The 26,550-nt window shown below is 38.3% G+C and overlaps 1 protein-coding gene across 1 annotated transcript in view; it reads left to right on the forward strand.

The window, feature by feature from the left end:
- The window catches only part of LOC101117547 (glycerophosphodiester phosphodiesterase domain-containing protein 4-like), a 118,010-nt gene that overhangs the window by 75,320 nt on the left and 16,140 nt on the right, over positions 1–26,550 (forward strand). Inside the window, exon 13 of the mRNA XM_027960073.2 lies at positions 20,938–21,085. Within this exon, the coding sequence (XP_027815874.2) occupies positions 20,938–21,085 (148 nt within the window). The remainder of the gene's footprint in view (positions 1–20,937; positions 21,086–26,550) is intronic.

Consider the following 26,550-nt stretch of genomic DNA (forward strand, 5'->3'; position numbering starts at 1 on the left):
ATACCCCATGAATGATCATTTCCAGTATTTTGGAGAGGTGAAGAAAGATTCTTAAGATACCACTAGCCTGGCCTCCTTATTAGCCGCAGTGCTACAGGAAGTTGCTTCTAAACATGTAAATGTCCGTGTTTCACTCAAACACCCTGAGGATTCCCCCACTGCTTATAGGAAAGAGTTCAATCTCCTTAGCCTTGGATTCAAAGCTCTTAGTTTCCAGCTCCAGTTTTTCTTTTCTTTCTTTTTTTTTTTTTAAACAAATGTGTGTGTGTTTTAATTTATTTATTTTAATTGGAGGCTAATTACTTTACAATATTGTAGTGGTTTTTGCCATACATTGACATGAATCAGCCATGGGTGAACATGTGTTCCCCATCCTGAACCCCCCTCCCATCTCCCTCCCCATCCCATCCCTCAGGGTCATCCCAGTGCACCAGCGCTGAGCACTCTGTCTCATGCTTCAAACCTCGACTGGAATCACCAGAAGTATTACTTTTGTTGCCCTTTGATAACTACACTCCCTTTCCTTCCATCTGCATCTACTCACCTCAAACCCTAACCCCTCTCAATGACTAATCTCTTCTGCACTTCTATAATCCTGTCATTTTAAGAAAGTTATATAGAAGAATCACAGAGTATGCAACTTGTTGTGATTGGCCTTTTTTCCACTCAGTATAATTCCCTTTGACATTTAGCCATATTTTTGTATGCATCTACAGTTTTTTCAGTTTCATTGATGGATAGTGTTCCATTGTATGAATGTACTAATATTTGTAAAATTATCCATCAACTGAAAGATATCTGATTGTTTGTATTATAGATAAATGTTATGAACATTTGAGTATAGATTTTCATGAGAACATGATTTTTTAACTAAGAGTCTATAATTCACTCAGACTCCCCATTCTTTAAAAAGTGTCTTCATTGTGTTAAAATGTATATAAAACTTACTTTTGCAATGATTTTTAATATAAAATACTGTGGTTTTAATGTACATTCACTGTGTTATACAACAATCACCATCATCTACCTACCTAACACTTTTCATCTTGTAAACTCAAATTCTCATTAAACAATGAACCTTCATCAATCCCTCATCAGAGTGTTTCTGTTTGTGATTTTGATTCATGTAAGTAGAATCACATATTTAAGACTAACTTATTTCACTTAGGGTGAAGTTCTCAAGGTCCATCTATGTTGAATTCATTCATTACAGAATTTCATTTCTTTTTAAGGCTGAATAATAGTCTATTGTGTGTATGTACCACAGTTTTCTTATCCATTCATTAGCTGATGGAAATTGGGTTGCTTGAACATCTTAGCTCTTGTGAATGAGGCAGCTTGGAACATGGGTATGAATAGCCCTTCAAGACCCCGCTTTCAATTCTTTTGGGTATTTACCAGAAAGTAGAATTGCTGGATTGTATGCATTCTTTTTTTATTTTTTTGAATAAATACCATACTGTTTTCCACAGTGGCTGTAAAAACAGGACACAAATGTTCCAAGTTTTCCATGTTAACACATCCTTATTGATTTCTGTTGTTTTTTTTTTTAAATTTAAATTTTATTTATTTTTTTTACTTTACAATACTGTATTGGTTTTGCCATACATTGACATGAATCCACCACAGGTGTACATGAGTTCCCAACCCTGAACCCCCCTCCCACCACCCTCCCCATATCATCTCTCTGGGTCATCCCCATGCACTAGCCCCAAGCATCCTGTATCCTGTATCGAACCTAGACTAGCGATTCGTTTCTTACATGATAGTATACATGTTTCAATGCCATTCTCCCAAATCACCCCACCCTCTCCCTCTCCCACAGAGTCCAAAAGTCTGTTTTACATCTGTGTCTCTTTTGCTGTCTCACATATAGGGTTATCATTACCATCTTTTTAAATTCCATATATATGTGTTAGTATACTGTATTGGTGTTTTTCTTTCTGGCTTACTTCACTCTGTATAATTGGCTCCAGTTTCATCCACCTCATTAGAACTGATTCAAATGTATTCTTTTTAATGGCTGAGTAATACTCCATAGTGTATATGTACCACAACTTTCTTATCCATTTGTCTGCTGATGGACATCTAGGTTGCTTCCATGTCCTGGCTATTATAAACAGTGCTGCAATGAACACTGGGGTGCGCAAATGAAGCAACTGACAAACAACTAATCTCAAAAATATACAAACAACTTATGCAGCTCAATTCCAGAAAAATAAATGACTCAATCAAAAAATGGGCCAAAGAACTAAATAGACATTTCTCCAAAGAAGACATACGGATGGCTAACAAACACATGAAAAGATACTCAACATCACTCATTATCAGAGAAATGCAAATCAAGACCACAATGAGGTACCATTTCACACCAGTCAGAATGGCTGCGATCCAAAAATCTGCAAGCAATAAATGCTGGAGAGGGTGTGGAGAAAAGGGAACCCTGTTACACTGTTGGTGGGAATGCAAACTAGTACAGCCACTATGGAGAACAGTGTGGAGATTCCTTAAAAAACTACAAATAGAACTGCCTTATGATGCATCAATCCCACTGCTAGGCATACACATGGAGGAAATCAGAACTGATTTCTGTTTTTTTGATGTAGCCATCCTAATGGCTTGGTATTTGTTATTCTTGGAATGTTTGGTGAAATTCACCAGTGTAGTCATTGGGTCCAGGAATTTTCTTTGGAGAGTTTTGGTTAATGATTCAATTTCTTTACCGATTGTAGGTCTATTTGCGTTTTCTTATTCATTACTGATTTCTTTTCTGATTCAGTCTTGGTAGGTTTTATGTTTCTAGGAATTTGTCCATTTCACTGAGTCTATCTAGTTTGTTGAGATATGATTCCTTATAGTACCCTCTTATAATCCTCATATTTCTGTTAAATTGGTGGTAATTTTCCCACTTTAATTTCTGACTTCAGTAATTTGAGTCTTTTCTCTTTTTCATGTTTGTATATCATGTTAAAAGCTTATCAATTTTGTTGATATATTCGGAGAATTACCTTAGGTTTCATTGATTTTTCTCTGTTGGTTTTCTGTTCTTCATTTTGTTTATTTCTGTTTGACCTTTATTATTTTCTTCCTTTTGCTTTTTCCATTTTCTTAAGTTTTAAAGGTAGGTTGTTGATTTGAAATCTTTCTTTTTTTTTTTTAATGTTTGCATTTAGATATACATTTCCCCCCATGCTTTACTTTTGCTACTTCCCATGGATTTTGTTTTTCTTTTCATCACATATCCAAATATTTTATAGTTTGCCTAGTGGTTACATTTTTTTGATCCACTGGTTGCTTGAAAGTGTATTAAGTTCCACAAATATGTAAATTTTCATTTTTGTTTTGTTATTGACTTCTAACTTTGTCCTGTTACCTATCTTTTTAAGTCTATTGAGATTTTGTGGCCAAACATCTAGTCTGTCCTGAAAATGTCCCATGTGTACTTGAGAAGTTTGTGCATCCTATTGTTGGGTGGAGCATTTTGCATATGTCTGCATATGTACAGTTAGTTTCTTGTATTGATTGAGTCCTCTGTTTCCCTATTTATCTTCTGTCTGGTTGTTCTGTCTGTTAATAAGAGTGGGGTATTAAAATCTCCAACTATTATAATATAGTTTCAATTCTGTCAGTGTTTGCTATATAAATTTTGCTTGTCTGTATTATGTGCATAAATGTTTATAATTATTATGTTTTCTTGCTGTATTAAAACTTTTATTAATGTTCAAAAAATACAAAAAAAGAAAAATGGTAAATCTATACAATGTAATATTACTCAGCCATAAAAAGGTACAAAACTGGGTTGCTTGTAGAAATGTGGATGGTCCTAGAGTCTGTCATACAGAGTGAAATGAGTCAGAAGGAGAAAAATAAATATCACATATTAATGCATATATATGGAATCCAGAAAAAGGGCAGAGATGAACCTGTTTGCAAGGCAGGAATAGAGAACAGACATGTGGACACTAAAGGGGGGAAAGGTGGAAATGCGAGGGTGGGATGAACTGGAAAGTTAGGATTGACATATATGTACTACCATGGAAAAAATAGCTAGTGGGAACCTGCTGCATAGAACAGCGAGCTCAGGTGTATGCTCAGTGATGACCTAGATGGGTGGGTGTGTGGGGTAAGAGGAAGGTCTAAGAGAGAGGCAATATATTTATGCCAATCGTTGATTCACTTTGTTGTACAGCAGATCTAAAATTGAGTCTCTTGTAAACACCATGAAATGTGGTTTTATGCATTCTGCCAATCTCTGTTTGATTGGAGAGTTTAATCCATTTCCATTTAAAGTAATACTGATAAGGGGGGCTGTTGTCATGTTACTTCTATCATGTCTGTAAATATTTGTTATTTTGTTTCTGTCATCTGTTTTAATTTGTTATTTCTATATACTTTATAATATTTTACCCTTTATTTCCTGCCTTACTGTTTTCTTTTGTGTTTAGTTATTTTTGTGGTGGAACTTTAAATCCTTTTCTCATTTCCTTTTTTATATAAGAAAATGAAGTTGCTCAGTCGTGTCTGACTTTTTGCGACCCCATGGACTGTAGCCTACCAGGTTCCTCCATCCATGGGATTTTCCAGGCAAGAGTACTGGAGTGGGTTGCCATTTTCTTCTCCAGGGGAACTTCCCAACCCAGGGATCAAACCCGGGTCTCCAGCATTGTAGGCAGACACTTTACCCTCTGAGCCACCAGGGAAGCCCTCAGTTTTTTTAAATATATTATATACCTAATTTCCCTATGGTTACCATGGGAATTGCACTTACCATGTAACATTATGACACTGTGATTGAATTTATACCAGCTTAAATTCGATGATATGCAATAGCTCTTCTCCTTCACAGGACCAGTCCTACCCCTTTTGCTTGTTGATGTCAGAAAACTTCATCTTTTTTCATTGTTTGCCCTAAATATAAAATAATAATACTTCCATATGTAGTCATTTCTCAAATGATATTGAAAACAACATGTGGAGTGATAACCAGAGTTACAAAAATACTAGCTTTTAGACTAATGATTGTGTTTTTTTTTCCCTTTAAGTGTTTCAGTCTTAAATTATGTGAAAAATAAAGACATATTTAAGTCATTGTGTTTACAGACTATTTTTACAGTAATGCTAGATATTTTTTATACTTTTGAAAAAATTTTAAAAATATAAATTTATTTATTTTAATTGGAGGTTAATTACTTTACAATATTGTATTGGCATGGCAAAACCAATGCTAGATTTTAAATTTTCCCACGTATTTACTTTTTTATTTTATTTTTTGTATCAAAATATTTTTTTATTTTATGATCTTTTGTAAAATTTGTATTATAGTTAATTCACGGTATTATGTTCATTACTTTTACTGAAATCCTTTACTATCTCATGACTTTATTTTACCTTGGAGGACTCCCTTGAATTTTTCTTACAGGGTCAGTCTAGTAGCCATGAATTCCCTCAGCTTTCATTTGAGAATGTCTTAATTTCCACCTCTTATTGGGTCCAAGCTCATACTTCTCGCTCCACAACAAGCCAGTAAATTGAGACAGTTTGTTGGGGCAAGTATTAACAACTTTGTTCAGAAAACTGGCAGACTGAGAAGATGTCTAGTATGTCACAGCAACATCTCACCAACTTAGAACTTAGTCTTCGTTTATACTGCAAGTGGAGGGGTTGTGGTTGGTTGGTGCAAATTTCTTGGTTTATGAATCCTCTGTTCTTGCAGGTGTCCATGTAGTTCAGACCATGATTTCCTTGGGGGTGGGGTTAAAGGGCTCTGTCTCTTTTTTGGAGGGGGCATTTCATGAATATATAGGCTTAAAGAATATAGTCTTTAAGAATATAGTCTTAAAGCATGTTCTGGTAGGATTCTGATCTCAAGCTGTTCTGGCAAAAAAGTTATTTGAGGATTTCATATACAAAGGAAATCTCAAAGGGATTGGTTACTCTGGCATATATAAGAAGCTGTGTTTCAGGATGAGGTCCCTTAGGTGGCATTCTGGAGTTTGTAAGAAGGAATGATTTTGTACTTCTTTAGAGACTTTTGTGACTGAGATGGATCGAGATATTTTCTGTGCCACCCCGGTGTTTACCATAAAGTATGTTGCACCCTTATCTATCAGAAAGTCAATCAGATCATTCCCCACTGTTAGTTTTACCTTGGGCTCCTGTGGGGAAATTGTAATTGGGTGCCTCAAATCCAAGAGAGAATCTGAGCCTCTTCATTCATCATCATCTATTTCTGTCATATGAAAGGTTCCTATATTTCTTTGTTTTGTTTTTAGCGTTTTACCCCAGGGCAATAATTTTTTCCACTGTCCTTCCTCCTTACAGTAAGTGTATTGTTCCTTCCTCAGGGGTGGCTTACCTCTATTCAAGTTACTTGTCTTCTGGGAATCAAATGCTTCTGCTAGAAAAGTGGCATTCTGTTTCCATCTTCTTATTTCTGTTATTGTTTCCTGTTGTTGAGTACTTTAAAAGAAGCATCTACCAACTGAGAAGGGTTCATTCCAAATGCATCATCTCATGTCTGCAGTTTTCTCATATTTACATTTCTAGCACTTTTAGAGACCCCAGGATCTGCCGTGGGCTTGATAAATTCATTGAAAAAATTCAGAGGAGTCTTTATTTGGTTTTTACTGAGTTAAAAATAATTTATTAAAACCAGCCTGCTGGCTGTTTGCATTTAGGCCCTCACAGGATAATGGCATAGGGGAAATTGGCTTGAGCAGGGAGTGGTCCAAACTTGGTGTCCTTACAGGTCTAAGATGGCAATATCAGACTAGGACTCTGTGCTCCAGGACCTAATTCAGGACTTTCTAATTGATCCCTATAAGATGTGGGGGCCAGTTTGAACATTTCCTGAGCCCCAGCATTGGGAACTGACTCTAGCTTTGTAGGAAAGTAATGAAATAATAAGACATAGGTATATTCACATAGCAGCTAGAGTGGCTGGCACAGATGGCTCAGGCAGAAGGGTGAAGGTTTTAAACAACATATCCTCACTCTAGTTCCCTTTCTTCTTTAATTTTCCCTGATGTAATACCACAAATATTTGCACATAGGGCATTTCATCATTCTTCCCCACAGTCCTTACAGAATAGCTCTAATTGCAGAGTTGTATAGTCTTTTTGAGTGTTTTACTATAAATAAAAAATAGCAATTGATCTTCTCTTAACCATTTTGCCTTGGCATAAATCTATCAGCTGAATTCTGGGCTGAGGCTTTCAGTTTTAAGAACAAAGTGGGAATTTTCTCTTTTCCCTGGGAATGTCCCACTCTCAGACACAGACAAGTTTTATTTTGTGTGTGTGTGTGTGTGTGTGTGTGTGTGTGTGTGTTCCTTTCTTCCATTTGACATCAGTAAGAGTTTTAAATATCACTGACTGATTTGACTGTAAATGAAGAAATGGTTCCAAAACAAAGTGAGACAAAAGCTCAAAGACAAACAGAATTCTAAATAAACCCTTAAGTTTGGTCTTGGGGTTTTACATATACCAGTGACACAGGCTGGAGAAATAAAAGGCAATCCACTCCAGCATTCTTGCCTGGAGAATTCCATGGCCACTGGAGCCTGGTGGGTTACAGTTCATGGTGTCGCAGAGTCAGGTATAACTGAGTGACTTTCACTTTCAATGACACAGGAGACCACAGATGATGCAATTAACACAGCAAAGGTGGCAGTACATGGTACACAGAGTCTCAAGATAACCAGATAAATCCCACTGGAGTTCCAGACAGGTACTGTGACCACACATTGTTACAATAGAATATTCTCTTTTTCTTAGTCATGGGTTTGTAGCTGTAATCAGACTACCCCCCCAGAGGACTTTCTTTAGCAATAGTGGTTTTAAAGACAGAAATATAAGACAAACAAACAAATGGCACACACAGATGCTTTCATTCAAAGAAACAGATAAACCAGTTCAAAAATTGGATAAAAATCAGCAACTGTTTCCTCTCTCCAACAGGGTACCCTACTCAAATTAAAAAAATTGACTTATTCCTGAGAAGAAAAGCCCCAAACAGAGAGGAGAAATTTTTTTTGGTTTATACACATTAATAACTTACCTGTTGACTTCCAGATACCAAGTGCTTATTCCAACTGCCAAGTGCTGGGATAGCTGGAGCCACTTTGGGGGAATTTTGTAGGGAAGATCTTCAGCATAAGTGGTCCCACCAGTTGCTAGGGCCTTATCCAATAATTTCTAAGTTCGGATAGCTGGCCATGAGCAACAGGGATCCTCTCTAAATTCACCAAAATTTGTTACCTAAATCCAAGCTCATACTGCTTGCTACATGACAGATGCTCTGTCAAGGAGTAGCAATTTTATCGGGAAAGCTAGTAGACTGAGAATATGGTGAATGAGTGTCCCAAAGCACCATCTTATCCAAGCTAGAATTTGGGCTTTTTATGTTCTAAAAGGAGAGAAAATGTGGTTGGTTGTTGGAATTTCTTGGTATCCTTTGTTGTTGTACCTGTCCATGTAGGTCACATCACAATGTTCCTGAAGACCTCCAACAAGATAAGTGCTATTCTGTGTTATACAATCTCCATGTAAATCGAAAAGTGTTATCCTTTAATAAGTCATAGCCTTGAGAATGAACTGTGCTATATATATCAGGCCATAGGCAGCATTCTTGTCTTGTCACCAGAGCAATAGAGTATGCAATTTAACTTGCATATTAGAATAAACAGATCTAATATGGAGTCAGATTTGTTTTTTCCTATAACACCCCTTATTTTTAAAAGACAGGCTTTGCTGGATATAAGTATCTTGGTTGACTGGTTTTTCTTTTAACACTTAGACTATGCGGATCCACTACCTTCTGTCTTCCAAAATTTCTGATGAAAAATCTGCTCAGGATGTTATTGAGGATCCTTGCATGTAACAAGATGCTTTCAAGAGTCTTTTCTTTGCCTTTGGCTTTTGAAAGTTTGATTATAATATGTCATAGGGTGGATCTCTTTGAGTTCATCTTGGTGTACCCTAGATACAGCTAGATTCAAATGTTTCATCAGAGCACAGATCTCCAATAATTGGAGGATGGTGACCTTTTGGCCCATCTTGGCTTCCATAGGCTGTGTGCAAGCTGCTCCAGGAACATGGGCACAGCTGCCTGTGATTGGCTGAGAATGCAGAGTGGATAATTGATACTGTGCTAATTACTGAAATTGACCAAAGTTAAGTGTAACTTATAAAATTTCCCCGGAAGTTGCAAGACTTCAATAAACCCCATAGAGCCAAAGCAGTTACATTTGGTAGATTTTGCCAGTGTAATTATTGTTTAGATGGGGACAGGTTCCTGGTGCTTCTTTTTCTGCCATCTTCCCAGAATTGCTTGCTGTGAATATAAGTTGTTACCTCTGTCGGATAAATGCCCAAGAATGCAATTTCTGGGGTATGATAGTTTGGCAAGTTTTATAAGGAACTTTATAAGTTTTATATAGTTTATGAGGAACTGCCAAACAATTTCAGAGGGCCTATACCATTTTATGTTCCCACCAGCAATGTATGATGATCCAGAGGTTCTCCTTCCTAGCTAGTTTAGGGCACTGTGATTTATTTATTTATTTATTTATTTATTTTTTTAATTTTAAAATCTTTAATTCTTACATGTGTTCCCAAACATGAACCCCCCTCCCACCTCCCTCCCCATAACATCTCTGTGGGTCATCCCCATGCACCAGCCCCAAGCATGCTGTATCCTGTGTCAGACATAGACTGGCGATTCAATTCTTACATGATAGTATACATGTTAGAATGCCATTCTCCCAAATCATCCCACCCTCTCCCTCTCCCTCTGAGTCCAAAAGTCCGTTATATACAGCTGTGTCTTTTTTCCTGTCTTGCATACAGGGTAGTCATTGCCATCTTTCTAAATTCCATATATATGTGCTAGTATACTGTATTGGTGTTTTTCTTTCTGGCTTACTTCACTCTGTATAATCGGCTCCAGTTTCATCCATCTCATCAGAACTGATTCAAATGAATTCTTTTTAATGGCTGAGTAATACTCCATTGTGTATATGTACCACAGCTTTCTTATCCATTCATCTGCTGATGGACATCTAGGTTGTTTCCATGTCCTGGCTATTATAAACAGTGCTGTGATGAACATTGGGGTACATGTGTCTCTTTCAATTCTGGTTTCCTCGGTGTGTATGCCCAGCTGTGGGATTGCTGGGTCATAAGGTAGTTCTATTTGCAATTTTTTAAGGAATCTCCACACTGTTCTCCATAGTGGCTGTACTAGTTTACATTCCCACCAACAGTGTAGGAGGGTTCCCTTTTCTCCACACCCTCTCCAGCATTTATTGCTTGCAGATTTTTGGATCGCAGCCATTCTGACTGGTGTGAAGTGGTACCTCATTGTGGTTTTGATTTGCATTTCTCTAATAATGAGTGATGTTGAGCATCTTTTCATGTGTTTGTTAGCCATCCGTATGTCTTCTTTGGAGAAATGTCTATTTAGTTCTTTGGCCCATTTTTTGATTGGGTCATTTATTTTTCTGGAATTGAGCTGCATAAGTTGTTTGTATATTTTTGAGATTAGTTGTTTGTCAGTTGCTTCATATTTTCTCCCATTCAGAAGGCTGTCTTTTCACCTTGCTTATATTTTCCTTTGTTGTGCAGAAGCTTTTAATTTTAATTAGATCCCATTTGTTTATTTTTGCTTTTATTTCCAGAATTCTGGGAGGTGGATCATAGAGGATCCTGCTGTGATTTATGTCGGAGAGTGTTTTGCCTATGTTCTCCTCTAGGAGTTTTATAGTTTCTGATCATACATTTAGATCTTTAATCCATGTTGAGTTTATTTTTGTGTGTGGTGTTAGAAAGTGATCTAGTTTCATTCTTTTACAAGTGGTTGACCAGTTTTCCCAGCACCACTTGTTAAAGAGATTGTCTTTACTCCATTGTATATTCTTGCCTCCTTTGTCAAAGATAAGGTGTCCATATGTGTCTGGATTTATCTCTGGGCTTTCTCTTTTGTTCCATTGATCTATATGTCTGTCTTTGTGCCAGTACCATACTGTCTTGATGACTGTGGCTTTGTAGTAGAGCCTGAAGTCAGGCAAGTTGATTTCTCCAGTTCCATTCTTCTTTCTCAAGATTGCTTTGGCTATTCGAGGTTTTTTGTATTTCCATACAAATCTTGGAATTATTTGTTCTAGTTCTGTGAAAAATATGGCTGGTAGCTTGATAGGGATTGCATTGAATTTGTAAATTGCTTTGGGTAGTATACTCATTTTCACTATATTGATTCTTCCGATCCATGAACATGGTATATTTCTCCATCTATTAGTGTCCTCTTTGATTTCTTTCATCAGTGTTTTATAGTTTTCTATATATAGGTCTTTAGTTTCTTTAGGTAGATATATTCCTAAGTATTTTATTCTTTTCATTGCAATGGTGAATGGAATTGTTTCCTTAATTTCTTTTTCTACTTTCTCGTTATTCGTGTATAGGAATGCAAGGGATTTCTGTGTGTTGATTTTCTATCCTGCAACTTTACTATATTCATTGATGAGCTCTAGTAATTTTCTGGTGGAGTCTTTAGGGTTTTCCATGTAGAGGATCATGTCATCTGCAAACAGTGAGAGTTTGACTTCTTCTTTTCCAATTTGGATTCCATTTATTTCCTTTTCTGCTCTGATTGCTGTGGCCAAAACTTCCAGAACTATGTTGAATAGTAGCAGTGAAAGCGGACACCCTTGTCTTGTTCCTGACTTTAGGGGAAATGCTTTCAATTTTTCACCATTGAGGATAATGTTTGCTGTGGGTTTGTCATAGATAGCTTTTATTATGTTGAGGTATGTTCCTTCTATTCCTGCTTTCTGGAGGGTTTTTATCATAAATGGATGTTGAATTTTGTCAAAGGCCTTCTCTGCATCTATTGAGATAATCATATGGTTTTTATTTTTCAATTTGTTAATGTGGTGAATTACATTGATTGATTTGCGGATATTGAAGAATCCTTGCATCCCTGGGATAAAGCCCACTTGGTCATGGTGTATGATCTTTTTAATATGTTGTTGGATTCTGATTGCTAGAATTTTGTTGAGGATTTTTGCATCTATGTTCATCAGTGATATTGGCCTGTAGTTTTCTTTTTTTGTGACATCTTTGTCAGGTTTTGGTATTAGGGTGATGGTGGCCTCATAGAATGAGTTTGGAAGTTGACCTTCCTCTGCAATTTTCTGGAAGAGTTTGAGGAGGATAGGTGTTAGCTCTTCTCGAAATTTTTGGGAGAATTCAGCTGTGAAGCCGTCTGGACCTGGGCTTTTGTTTGCTGGAAGATTTCTGATTACCGTTTCAATTTCCGTGCTTGTGATGGGTCTGTTAAGATTTTCTATTTCTTCCTGGTTCAGTTTTGGAAAATTGTACTTTTCTAAGAATTTGTCCATTTCTTCCACGTTGTCCATTTTATTGGCATACAACTGCTGATAGTAGTCTCTTATGATCCTTTGTATTTCTGTGTTGTCTGTTGTGATCTCTCCAGTTTCATTTCTAATTTTATTGATTTGATTTTTCTCTCTTTGCTTCTTGATGAGTCTGGCTAATGGTTTGTCAATTTTATTTATCCTTTCAAAGAACCAGCTTTTGGCTTTGTTGATTTTTGCTATGGTCTCTTTTGTTTCTTTTGCATTTATTTCTGCCCTAATTTTTAAGATTTCTTTCCTTCTACTAACTCTGGGGTTCTCCAACTCTTCCTTTTCTAGTTGCTTTAGTTGCAGAGTTAGGTTGTTTATTTGACTTTTTTCTTGTTTCTTGAGGTATGCCTGTATTGCTATGAACTTTCCTCTTAGCACTGCTTTTATAGTGTCCCACAGGTTTTGGGTTGTTGTGTTTTCATTTTCATTCGTTTCTATGCATATTTTGATTTCTTTTTTGATTTCTTCTGTGATTTGTTGGTTATTCAGAAGTGTGTTGTTCAACCTCCATATGTTGGAATTTTTAATAGTTTTTCTCCTGTAATTGAGATCTAATCTTAATGCATTATGGTCAGAAAAGACGCTTGGAATGATTTTGATTTTTTTGAATTCATCAAGTTTAGATTTATGGCCCAGGATGTGATCTATCCTGGAGAAGGTTCCATGAGCACTTGAAAAAAAGGTGAAATTCATTGTTTTGGGGTGAAATGTTCTATAGATATCAATTAGGTCTAACTGATCTAATGTATCATTTAAAGTTTGTGTTTCTTTGTTAATTTTCTGTTTAGTTGATCTGTCCATAGGTGTGAGTGGGGTATTAAAGTCTCCCAGTATTATTGTGTTATTGTTGATTTCCCCTTTCATACTTGTTGGCATTTGTCTTACATACTGCGGTGCTCCTATGTTGGGTGCATATATATTTATAATTGTTATATCTTCTTCTTGGATTGATCCTTTGATCATTATGTAGTGGCCTTCTTTGTCTCTTTTCACAGCCTTTGTTTTAAAGTCTATTTTATCGGATATGAGTATTGCCACTCCTGCTTTCTTTTGGTCTCTATTTGCGTGGTATATCTTTTTCCAGCCCTTCACTTTCAGTCTGTGTGTGTCCCTTGTTTTAAGGTGGGTCTCTTGTAAGCAGCATATAGAGGAGTCTTGTTTTTGTATCCATTCGGTCACTCTTTGCCTGTTGGTCGGGGCGTTCAACCCATTTACGTTTAAGGTAATTATTGATAAGTATGATCCCGTTACCATTTACTTTATTGTTTTGGGTTCGGGTTTATACACCCTTTTCATGTTTCCTGTCTAGAGGATATCCTTTAGAATTTGTTGGAGAGCTTGTTTGGTGGTGCTGAATTCTCTCAGCTTTTGCTTGTCTGTAAAGCTTTTGATTTCTCCTTCGTATTTGAATGAGATCCTTGCTGGGTACAGTAATCTGGGATGTAGGTTATTGTCTTTCATCACTTTAAGTATGTCTTGCCATTCCCTCCTGGCCTGAAGAGTTTCTATTGAAAGATCAGCTGTTATCCTTATGGGAATCCCCTTGTGTGTTATTTGTTGTTTTTCCCTTGCTGCTTTCAATATTTGTTCTTTGTGTTTGATCTTTGTTAATTTGATTAATATGTGTCTTGGGGTGTTTCGCCTTGGGTTTATCCTATTTGGAACTCTCTGTGTTTCTTGGACTTGGGTGATTATTTCCTTCCCCGTTTTAGGGAAGTTTTCAACTATTATCTCCTCAAGGATTTTCTCATGATCTTTCTTTCTGTCTTCTTCTTCTGGGACTCCTATAATTCGAATGTTGAAGCGTTTCATATTATCCTGGAGGTCTCTGAGATTGTCCTCATTTCTTTTAATTTGTTTTTCTTGTTTCCTCTCTGATTCATTCATTTCTACCATTCTATCTTCTATTTCACTAATCCTATCTTCTGCCTCCGTTATTCTACTATTTGTTGCCTCCAGAGTGTTTCTGATCTAATTTATTGTGTTATTCATTATATTTTGACTCTTTTTTATTTCTTCTAGGTCCTTGTTAAACCTTTCTTGCATCTTCTCAATCCTTGTCTCTAGGCTATTTATCTGTGATTCCATTTTGATTTCAAGATTTTGGATCATTTTCACTATCAATATTCGGAATTCCTTCTCCGGTAGATTCCCTACTTCTTCCTCTTTTGTTTGGTTTGGTGGGAAACTCTCCTGTTCCTTTACCTGCTGAGTATTCCTCTGTCTCTTCATCTTGGTTATATTGCTGCGTTTGGGGTGGCCTTTTATATTCTGGTAATTTGTGGAGTTCTCTTTCTTATGGAGCTTCCTCACTGTGGGTGGGGTTCTATCAGTGGCTTGTCAAGGTTTCCTGGTTAGGGAGGCTTGTGTTGGAGTTTTGGTGGGTGGAGCTGGGTTTCTTCTCTCTGGAGTGCAGTGGAGTGACCAGTAATGGGTTATGAGACATCAAAGGTTTTCGAATAATTTTGAGCTGCCTGTATATTGAAGCTCAGGGGAGTGTTCCTGTGTTGCTGGAGAATTTGAGTGGTATGTCTTGTTTTGGAACCTGTTGGCCCTTGGGTGGAGCTTGGTTTCAGTGTAGATATGAAGGCATTTGATGAGCTCTTATTGGTTAATGTTCCCTGAATTCAAGAGTTCTCTAATGTTTTCAGACTTTGGATTTAAGCCTCCTGCTTCTGGTTTTCAGTTTTATTTTTACAGTAGCCTCTAGACTTCTCCATCTATACAGCACCGATGATAAAACATCTAGGTTAAAGATGAAAAGTTTCTCCACATTGAGGGACACCCAGAGAGGTTCACTGAGTTACAAGGAGAGGAGAAGATGGAGGGGGTAGTTAGAGGTAACTGGAATGAGATGCTGTGAGATCAAAAGAGGAGAGAGCAAGCTAGCCAGTAGTCACTTCCTTATATGCGCTCTATAGTCTGGACTTCTCAGAGGTATTTACGGAGTTATATGGGGAAGAGAAGAGGGAGGAAGTAGACAGAGGTGACCAGGAGGATAAGAGAGAGGAATGAGAAGGAGAGAGTCAAATCCTGCCAGTAACCAGTTCCTTAGGTGTTCTCCACCGTCTGGAACACACAGCGATTCACAGAGTTGGATAGAGAAGAGATGGGGGAGAAAAGAGACAGAGGCCACCTGGTGGAGAAAAAGGAGAGTCCAAAGGAGGAGAGAGTGGTCAAGCCAGTAATCTCACTCTCAGGTAAACTTGGGTAGTGAAGTTTGGGTTTTTAAATGTACAAAATTGACAATAAAACCTAAGAGCAAAGATTAAAAATCTAGAGTAGAGGTTGGATTTTCAAAAATACAATATTAAAGAAAAGAAGCAGAAGGAAAAAGGAAGAAAGAAAAAAATAACAAGATTTATTTAAAAAACAACAACAAAAAAACAACAAAAACAAAAACAAAAAACAAAAAAACAAAAACAAAAAACCACCAACAACCATCCAAAGACTATATACGGTGTTTGCCTTAAAAAAAAAAGTCTTTTTTAAAAAAAAATAGTAATAGTAGGTTATAGAAATAAAAATTAGAGGAGAAATAGAAGACTTGACAATTAAAAAAAAAGTTAGAAAACAAAACAAAACAAAAAAAAAGGAATGATTTTAAAAATAGTAAAAATATATCTAGCCCTTCTCTGATGTTGTGGGCCATGTGGGATCACTTCCAAGGTGGTTCCCTCTGTTTAACTTGTTCTGTTTGATGGTTTTTTAGGCTCACTAGTTCAGTCGCGCTGTGGGGAGGGGCGATGCTGCAAGCAAATAGCACGGTCGTGTGCACACAGTGTCTCAGCCCCGCTTGACCTGTCCCTTCTCGCGGCGCACAAACCGCTCTGGCTCTAAGATGCTCAGCCGGGAACCATCTGGGGCCGGCCCTAGGCTGCGTGCACTTCCCTGGTCCAAGCAGCTCAGGTTTGGCGCTCAGGCAGCCCTCAGAGGCACAGATTCGGCTGGGACTGCGCTTTGTGCCTTTCCCAGGTCCAAGTAGCTCAGGAGTTTGGCGAGCGCGATTGCCGCAGCTTGTCACCTTTTCTGCCGCTGCTGCTCAGCTTTCTGGGTGGACCGCTGGCGCCCCCCGTGAGGCAGATTGTGACAGTCCAGCACCCCCAGAAGTCTTAGCAAAGAAGCCTGCTTACAGTTAGGTAAATAAAGTCTCTCCGGGTCTGCAATTGCCCCTTTCCAGTCCTTACGGCTCTGGCTGCCTGTCCCCGGAGGGGGATGGTCTGCAGCCGGCTTTTCCGTTCCGTCCTTTGTTCTGTGCTCGGTCCTGGCGGTGTCTTATGTTCAAGCTTTTCATGCGGTAGCTATCCCACAGTCTGGTTTGCTAGCCCAAGTTAGATCGTTCTGGTTGTGTGTGGGGCAACCTGCCCGATTCTTACAAAGCACTGCAGCCTGCGCCTCCCGCGCGTCCCTGCCCTGCCCCCACTTCCCAGTGGCGGATGCAGGCGTCTGTGCTGCTTTTCCGCTGGGGGAGTTACTGGTGGGCTTGTAATCTCTTGGTTTTAATTATTTCTTTATTTTTCCTTCCTGTTATGTTGCCCTCTGTGTTTCCGAGGCTCGCCACAGACTCGGCAGGGAGAGTGTTTCCTGGTGTTTGGAAACCTCTCTTCTTAAATTTCCCTTCCCGGGATGGGCTTCCCTTCCCGGGATGGAGCTCCCTCCCCACCTCCTTTGTCTCCTTTTTCATCTTTTATATTTTTTCCTACCTGTTTTTGAAGACAATGGTCTGCTTTTCTGGTTGCCTGATGTCCTCTGCCAGCCTACAGAAGTTGTTTTGTGAAGTTTGCTCGGCGTTGAAATGTTCTTTTGAGGAATTTGTGAGGGAGAAAGTGGTCTTCCCGTCCTATTCCTCCGCCATCTTTACAGTTCTCCCTGTGATTTATTTTTAAATGTAGTCATTCTGTTATGTGTGTAGTGATATCTCATTGTGGTTTTAATTTTCATTCCCTGGTGAGTAATGATATTAAACATCTTCTCATGTGCTAAGTTTCCATGGTCTATCCTCTTCAGTCAAATGTCTTATCATACCATTTTTAACTGAACTGCATGATTTTTTATTGTTAAATATTGAGAGTTCTTTGTGTGAGTATAGTTTTTTGTTGGATATTTGATTTGTAAATATTTTGTCCCAGTCTGTTTCAGGAGTGTACCATCTCCTTAACAGAGTCTTCCACAAAGCAAAAGTTTTAACATTTTGATTATTTTCTCTTTTATGAGTCATGTTTTTAATGTCAAGTCTAAGAGCTCTTTGTCTAACCCTTAGATCTCAAAGATTTCTGGCTTTTTTTCCCAAAAGTTTTATGGTTTTACATCATGTACTTAACTCTGTGGTCCATGTTTAGTCAATTTTTATATGAATTATGTGGTGTGGGTCAAAGTTTTCTGTTTCTTTTTTGCCTTTGCCTATACAATTGATCTAGTACCATTTGTTGAAAAAAAAAAAACTTTTTCTTTCATTGATTTAATTTTTCACCTTTAACAATTATCATTTTGATGTGTTTGTGTGGGTCTGTCTATGGCTTTTAAATTGTTGTTCAGTTGCTCAGTTGTGTCCAACTCGTTGTGATTTTAAATTATGTTCCACTAATCTCTGTTTCTTTTCTAAGACCACAGTATTTTGATTACTGTATCAGTTCAGTTCAGTTCATTTCAGTCACTCAGTTGTGTCTGGCTCTTTGTGACCCCATGAATCACAGCACGCCAGGCCTCCTTGTCCATCACCAACCCCCGGAGTTCAATCAGACTCACATCCATCGAGTCACTGATGCCATCCAGCCATCTCATCCTCGGTCGTCCCTTTCTCCTCCTGCCTCCAGTCCCTCCCAGCATCAGAGTCTCTTCCAATGAGTCAACTCTTCACATGAGGTGGTCAAAGTACTGGAGTTTCAGCTTTAACATCATTCCCTCCAAAGAAATCCCAGGACTGATCTCCTCTAGGATGGACTGGTTGGATCTCCTTGCAGTCCAAGGGACTCTGAAGAGTCTTCTCCAACACCACAGTTCAAAAGCATCAATTCTTTGGCGCTCAGCTTTCTTCACAGTCCAACTCTCACATCCATACATGACCACTGGAAAAACCATAGCCTTGACTAGATGGACCTTTGTTGGCAAAGTAATGTCTCTGCTTTTGAATATGCTATCTAGGTTGGTCATAACTTTCCTTCCAAGTAGTAAGCATTTTTTAATTTCATGGCTGCAGTCACCATCTGCAGTGATTTTGGAGCCCCCCCCTCCCCAAATAAAGTCTGACACTGTTTCCCCTGTTTCCCCATCTATTTTCCATGAAGTGATGGGACCGGATGCCATGATCTTCGTTTTCTGAATGTTGAGGTTTAAGCCAACTTTATTGGATAGAGTGATTCTTTCTCACTTTATTCTTTTTTAGTATCATTTTAGTTAATTTTGGGCTGTGCCTTACTATATACATTTCAGAATCAGCTGGGCTAATTGTCCGAAAATCCTTTCTGGTATTTTCATAGGAATTGCATTAAGCTTGTGGATCACTGTGAGAACTGACATCCATATGTCTCTTCACTTTTTAAATCGTCTTTGATGACTTTCGTCAGTTCTTTGTAGTTTATGGCTTACAGGTTTTGTTAAGTTGGTACCTAAGTATTTACTTTTCTTTGGAGTAATTGTTTATGGTATTATTTCAATTTCTATATAGAAATGGAATGGTTTTGTGTATTGGTTTCAAAAAGTTTTGAAAAGTAGGTTTTTATTCAGTTCAGTTCAGTTCAGTTGCTCAGTCGTGTCCGACTCTTTGTGACCCCATGAATCATAGCACACCAGGCCTCCCTGTCCATCACCAACTCCTGGAGTTCACTCAGACTCGCATCCATCACGTTAGTGATGCCATCCAGCCATCTCATCCTCGGTCATCCACTTCTTCTCCTGCCCCCAATCCCTCCCAGCATCAGAGTATTTTCCAGTGAGTCAACTCTTCGCATGAGGTGGCCAAAGTACTGGAGTTTCAACTTTAGCAACATTCCTTCCAAAGAAATCCCAGGGCTGATCTCCTTCAGAATGGACTGGTTGGATCTCCTTGCAGTCCAAGGGACTCTCAAGAGTCTTCTCCAACACCACAGTTCTAAAACATCAATTCTTTGGTGCTCATCCTTCACAGTCCAACTCTCACATCCATACATGACTACTGGAAAAACCATAGCCTTGACTAGATGGACCTTAGATGGCAAAGTTACTATTTCCTTATTTCTATTAAAAAGAATAGGTGATATGTAGAATTGTCTTAGAGATAATTCCAACATACTAGGTAACTAATTGCAAGCACTCCTGCAAATGTAGTAGTATGATTTTTTATCTTACAATTTATACACTGAGCCTAAGAACCATCCAAGCTAGTGTATGACAAAACTGCACTCACACCCAGGCTTCTACAGAGCTGTTTCCAATATACTGTGCCATCTCAGGATTAAAACAAAAATTTTTGAAGGGATTTATATGGTACATTTTGTGAGAAGTTTTCTCTGAAGATGACAACTTGATTAGAGTTACTAGATGTTCTTCTACTTATTTTCTTTCCATATCTATAGATACTGTGTGCATATCTACTGACATTTAGTGCACAGGGAAATTTGGGTTCCATTTCTCCTACTCAGTTGTTTTGAAAATTCTTTAAAAAATTTGAAATGTAAATATTTACCAGATAGGTATTCATTTATTTATTCCTTCAGTTAACTCTTTATGAAGCAGGTACTGAACATATGGAAATGCAGAATCTCTGCTTTAATATGCTTACACTCAAGTAAAGAAGACTGATAGGAAAGCAGGTAGAGTAGAGAGTGGTAAGTTCTCCGAAGGAAGTAAATATATTTGCTTCATAGTAGTATGTGGAGCTCACTCATACCAGCTTATTGGAGCCAAAGAAGTTTGCAAACCTGTTTCAACAGTGGTGGTTGAAATTGGGCTAAGGCTTCCCAGCTGGTACCAGTGGTAAAAATCCAGCCTACCAGTGCAGGAGACATAAGAGGTGCGGGTTCAGTCCCTAGGTTGGGAAGATCCCTTGGAGGAGGGCATGGAAACTCCATTATTCTTGCCTGGAGAATCCCATGGACAGAGGAGCCTAGTGGGCTCCAGTTCATAGGGTCACAAAGAGTCGGACACAAGTGAAGTGACAGCGCATGCACTCATACGTAGGAATATTTATACCATGGAAATTGGCTAATTCTAGTAGGGCTTTCCTTCCTCCCATTTTTTCCTCCATCTTTGCTTCACTCTGTACCCCACTTCCTTCCTTCCTTCCTCTTTTCTTCCTGTCTTTCTTTTCCCCTTAGGACATGCATACTACTGTTGGTTGAGGAGGAAAGGTAGTAAATGCAGTTCTGTGTCTCACTGTAACATGAGCTCATTCTACGTGTCATGTCATAAGTCATCCCATGCCCAACTAATTCTGGTGATTTAAGCTACAGTCTTTCACAAATATTGTGGCTGTTTACCTTTTAGATGATAAAAATAAGATTAAATCTAAATCTCCTGTGGGTTCCTTTTCTTCCCAGAGAATATAAAGCAGCTAACATCAGCATCAACTTATACATTGTCAATGAACCTTGGCTCTTCTCATTGGTCTGGTGCCACAGTATTCAGTCCGTGACCACAGACAACATTGAAGTCCTGAATGGGATGACTCACCCTTACTACTTCATGGTGAGCTGGTTGTTCAGATTATTCTTCCTAGACTGATACAGTAGGAGTCTCTGTCCCCCACCTTACCCCTACATTGCCCACTGTGCAGTCCCCAGAGTAGCTACTTAAGAGCAGAAACAATATGTGACATTGGAGATATGGCAGTTTTCCTTCTCTCACCCAGATCCTTCTGTTATTCTCAGGGAGAAATTGCTGTTGGTATAAATAATTGGCTGTTTATTGAATCCCCACAATGTGCCTTTCTTGGATACTGTAATTCAACCCTCTGAGCTAGCCACTAGGAGTAACACATGGGAATCTGAAGTTTGAAGCTTCACATGATGCAGGATTCATAATGTCTGACTCCAGTGTGTTGATACTACATCCCCACCTATAGGCAGAGCAACAGTGACAGTGGCATGAGGTGTGGGAATTCAAGTGAACTTGAATTCCAAAGTGAGAACTGTGGGTCCTGACCAAAATGCTTTTGAGAAGGAGTGTGAGTGCCCCTCACCTAGCTTGATTTCCCCTTCTGTCCTGCTTCTGCTTATGATCAGAGGCATGGGGACACAAACACCTGAGTTACACTTCCAGCTGAATCCCATCACTTATTATCTATGAAGGGAACCCCAGCTAACGAATTAACTGCTACAGAGCCCATTTTTCTTATCAGTGTGTAGATAGGATGACTGCATCAGACACAATAGGCAACAATGGAAAACAGCTTAATTTCTCTTTTCTGACTTTCTAAACTGCTCTGTGAGCTAGGCTTTTCCTTACCCTGAATGAGATTTCTCTCAGATCCCATAGTTTTTCTAGTCATTCTTATATAATCTTTCAACATACTGTTTAGTCACCAAAAAGCCTCAATTCAGGATCAAAATGTGTAGTTCAGAATAATAACTCAAACTCTAAATTGCCTTGAAAATTAAAGCTTTAGGCAGAGAAACCTAAATGAAAAGACTGAATATTTTTGGTTGCCTTCTCCATACTTCCAGCCTTACTGGCCCCCTTATTTTTCTGACTTGTTCAGGGTCAGGAGCAGATGCAAGGTAGTTAGGGAAAAGGGCAGTCTTGTAGGGCTGGTATTTCATTGAGGCCCTCTGGTAGCAGTGTAAAATTGCCTACCCGTTCTTATTTGGTGGCTTAGGGAGGTTTCTACAGATGATCCTCAAGGAAACCTAGGATGGCAGGTCCCTTGGCACAAATGAAGCCTCTTCACTTGTCTTTCCCCATATTATCCCTCTTCTTGTATGTACTGTATACTTTTCTAATGTTTTTGATTTTAAAATTGCAGTGAAAACTTGTTCATTATATAAAATTCAGTTATTACAAAAATGTAAATTAGAAAGCAGTGCACCCTTCATAATCCTATCCCCTAAATCAGTAATGGCTCAAAACTGTCCCTTCAGATATATTAAATAAAACTTTTTACTTCAATACTTGGATTGATAATATTTAAATTTATAATAAATTCATGTGTTTCAAAATCAAAGAGTGTAAAAGGATGTAAGTAAATAACTTATTTCTAAAAGAAGGACGTTTAAAGGACTGAAGGTAACTTTGGTCAAGGAGGTGGGACCAGCATCTCAAAGGCTTTCCTAAGGAGCCCATACTCTGGGTCAGAATATGCAGATTCAGATCTTGGCTCTACTACTTATTGTGTTAACTCTCGGAAATGTTATCTAACCTGCTGGGCCTCAGATTGTTTATTTGTAAATTGGAGATAAAACTAGTACAATAGAAGCAGTTTTATCCAATACACATGGGTCTGCTTAATGGTCTGTTTGTTGAAAAAGTTAGAACAGGGCATCATGAAATAAATTATATATAGTCTATTACCACTTTATTATGTTTAAAAAGCACACCTAATATTTAGTGGCTTAAAAGTAACAAATATTTGTCTGTCACATTCCATATGATGGCTGAGTTGTTTCTCCAGCCTGAGACAGTTTGACTGGACTAGGTGGTCTAGGATGTCCTCATCCACATGTCTAGGTTCTTATCTGGGATGACTGGTTTCTTCATTTGGTCACTCATCCTCAAAGAGGCCAGCTTGTGCATGTTCACCTGGTGGCACTGGATTTCCAGCAGCAAGAGAGGTCAAGCACCAGTGCACATGCTTTCTTAAGGATCTCCCAGTGTGATGTTTGTAAATGTACCATTGGCCAAAGAAAATCACATGGTTAAGTTCAGATTCAAGGTGGGTCAGGGGGAAAAACAGACTTTACCTCTTAATGGCAAGTGACAGTGCAGTCACATTTCATATAGGCCTGCATTTTGAATTAAATAATGTGGCCATTTTTATAAACAATCTACCACAAAAACAAACTCAGAATGGATTAAAGATGTAAGACCATATACTTTAAAACTCTTAAAGGAAAGCATACAACACTCTACCCTGTGGGGCTGTCATCCAGATTCATTGGAGAAATCAAAAGCTTAATAGAAAAGCAAAAGCTAAGAGAATTCAGCACCAGCAGACCAGCATTGCAACAAGTACTAAAGGAACTTCTTAAAGCAGAAATGAAAAAGCCACAAATAGAGACAGAAGAAATTACGAATGGAGAGACTCACCAGTAAAGGCAAACATACAGTATAGATAGGAAATCATCTGTGCACCAAAATATGACATAAAAACCATCAATTGAGAGGAGAGCACAAATGGAGGATATTGGAAATGTGTGTGAAATTAAAAGACCTTAAAACAATCTTGTTTATATATAGACTGCTATGTCAAAATCCCATGGTTACCACAAGCCAAAAATCACAGTACATACACACACACAAAAGAGAAAAAGAATCCAAACACAACACTAAAATTAGTCATTAAATCACAGGAGAAAAAAAGAAGTAAAAAGACTGTAAAAACAAACCCGAAACTATTAAGAAAATTGTAATAGGAAAATACATATCCATAATCACCTTAAATGTAAATGGATTAAATACTCCTATCAAAAGACACACACTGGCTGAATGGATATGTATGATGTTTATATGAAACCCACTTCAGACCTAGGGATATATATAAACTGAAAGTGAAGGGATGAAAAAGATATTCCATGTAAATGAAAATCAAAAGAAAATTGGAGTAGCAATACTCATATCAAACAAAATAGACTTTATAAAATAGACTGTTACAAGGGACAAAGAAGGACACTACATAACAATCAAAGGAACAGCCCAAGAAGAAGGTATAACAATTTTAAATATATATGCACCCAAATGTAAGCACCTTAATACATAAGGCAAACGATAACAACCATAAAGTGAGAAACTGACAGGAACACAATAATAGTGGGGGACTTTAACATTTCACTTACACCAATGGGCTGAGCTTCCTGACAGAAAAATTGATAAGGAAACACAAGCCTTAAATTATACATTAGACCAGATATTAACTAATATCTATAGATCATTCCATCCCAATGTAACACAATACACATTGTCCTTAAGTGCACATGGAACATTCTCCAGGATTGACCATATGCTGGGCCACAAAGTGAGTCTTGGTAAATTTAAGAATATTGAAGTTATATCAAGTATCTTTTCTGATCACAATACTATGATACTAGAAATCAACTACAAGGGAAAAAATGTAAAAAACCAAAAACACGTGGAGGCTAAACAATATGTTACTAAACAACCAATAGATCACTGAAGAAGTGAAAGAAGTGAAAAGATACCTAGAGACAAATGAAAATGAAAATACAATGATCCAAAACCTATGTGACATGGCAAAGGCAGTTCTAAGAGGCAAGTTCATAGCAATACAAACTTATCTCAGGAAACAAGAAAACTGACAAATAAATTAACATTACATCTAAAGCAAGTAGAGAAAGAGGAATAAAGAAAACCCAGAGTTGGCAGAAGGAAAGAAACAGTTAAGACCAGAGCAGAAATAAGTGATAAAGACACGAAGAAAACGATAGGAGCAATCAATGAAAAATAAAAGCTGTTTTTCTTTTTAAAAGATAAAAATTGATAAACCTTTACCCAGATTCATCAAGCAAAAGGGGACGGGGCACAATCAATAAAATTAGAAATCAAAAAGTAGAAGTTACAACTAACACCAAAGAAATACAAAGGATCATAAGAGACTAACACAGGCAACTGCATGCCAATAAATAGGACAACCTGAAAGAAATGGACAGATTCTTAGCAAGATATGATCTCTCAAGACTGAACCAAGAAGAAATAGAAAATATCAACATACCAATCACAAAGAAAGGCAATGCCAAAGAATGCTCAAACTACCACACAATTGCACTCATCTCACGTGCTAGTAAAGTAATGCTCAAAATTCTCCAAGTCAGGCTTCAGCAATATGTGAACCGTGAACATCCAGATGTTCAAGCTGGTTTTAGAAAAGGCAGAGGAACCAGAGATCAAATTGCCAACATCCACTGGAACATGGGAAAAGCAAGAGAGTTCCAGAAAAACATCTATTTCTGCTTTATTGACTATGCCAAAGCCCTTGACTGTGTGGATCACAATAAACTGTGGAAAATTCCGACCTGACCTGCCTCGAGAAATCTGTATGCAGGTCAGGAAGCAACAGTTAGAACTGGATATGGAACAACAGACTGGTTCCAAATAGAAAAAGGAGTATGTCAAGGCTATATATTGTCACCCTGCTTATTTAACTTCTATGCAGAGTACAATATGAGAAACAGTGGGCTGGAAAAAGCACAAGCTGGAATCAAGATTGCTGGGAGAAATATCAATAATCTCAGATATGCAGATGACACCACCCTTATGGCAGAAAGTGAAGAGGAACTAAAAAGCCTCTTGATGAAATTAAAAGAGGAGAGTGAAAAAGTTGGCTTAAAGCTCAACATTCAGAAAATGAAGATCATGGCCTCTGGTCCCATCACTTTATGGGAAATAGATGGGAAACAGTGGAAACAGTGTCCAACTTTATTTTTTGGGGCTCCAAAATCAATGCAGATGGTGATTGCAGCCATGAAATTAAAAGACGCTTACTCCTTGGAAGGAAAGTTATGACCAACCTAGATAGCATATTCAAAAGCAGAGACATTACTTTGCCAACAAAGATCTGTCTAGTCAGTTCAGTTCAGTTCAGTTCAGTCTCTCAGTCGTGTCCAACTCTTTGTGACCCCATGAATCGCAGCACGCCAGGTCTCCCTGTCCATCACCAACTCCTGGAGTTCACTCAGACTCACATCCATCGAGTCCGTGATGCCATCCAGCCATCTCATCCTCTATCGTCCCCTTCTCCTCCTGCCCCCAATCCCTCCCAGCATCAGAGTCTTTTCCAATGAGTCAGCTCTTCGCATGAGGTGGCCAAAGTACTGGAGTTTCAGCATAGCATCATTCCTTCCAAAGAAATCTCAGGGCGGATCTCCTTCAGAATGGACTGGTTGGATCTCCTTGCAGTCCAAGGGACTCTCAAGAGTCTTCTCCAACACCACATTTCAAAAGCATCTATTCTTCGGCGCTCAGCCTTCTTCACGGTCCAACTC

The sequence above is a fragment of the Ovis aries genome, chromosome 21, assembly GCF_016772045.2.
Source record: "Ovis aries strain OAR_USU_Benz2616 breed Rambouillet chromosome 21, ARS-UI_Ramb_v3.0, whole genome shotgun sequence".
Lineage (NCBI taxonomy): Eukaryota > Metazoa > Chordata > Mammalia > Artiodactyla > Bovidae > Ovis > Ovis aries.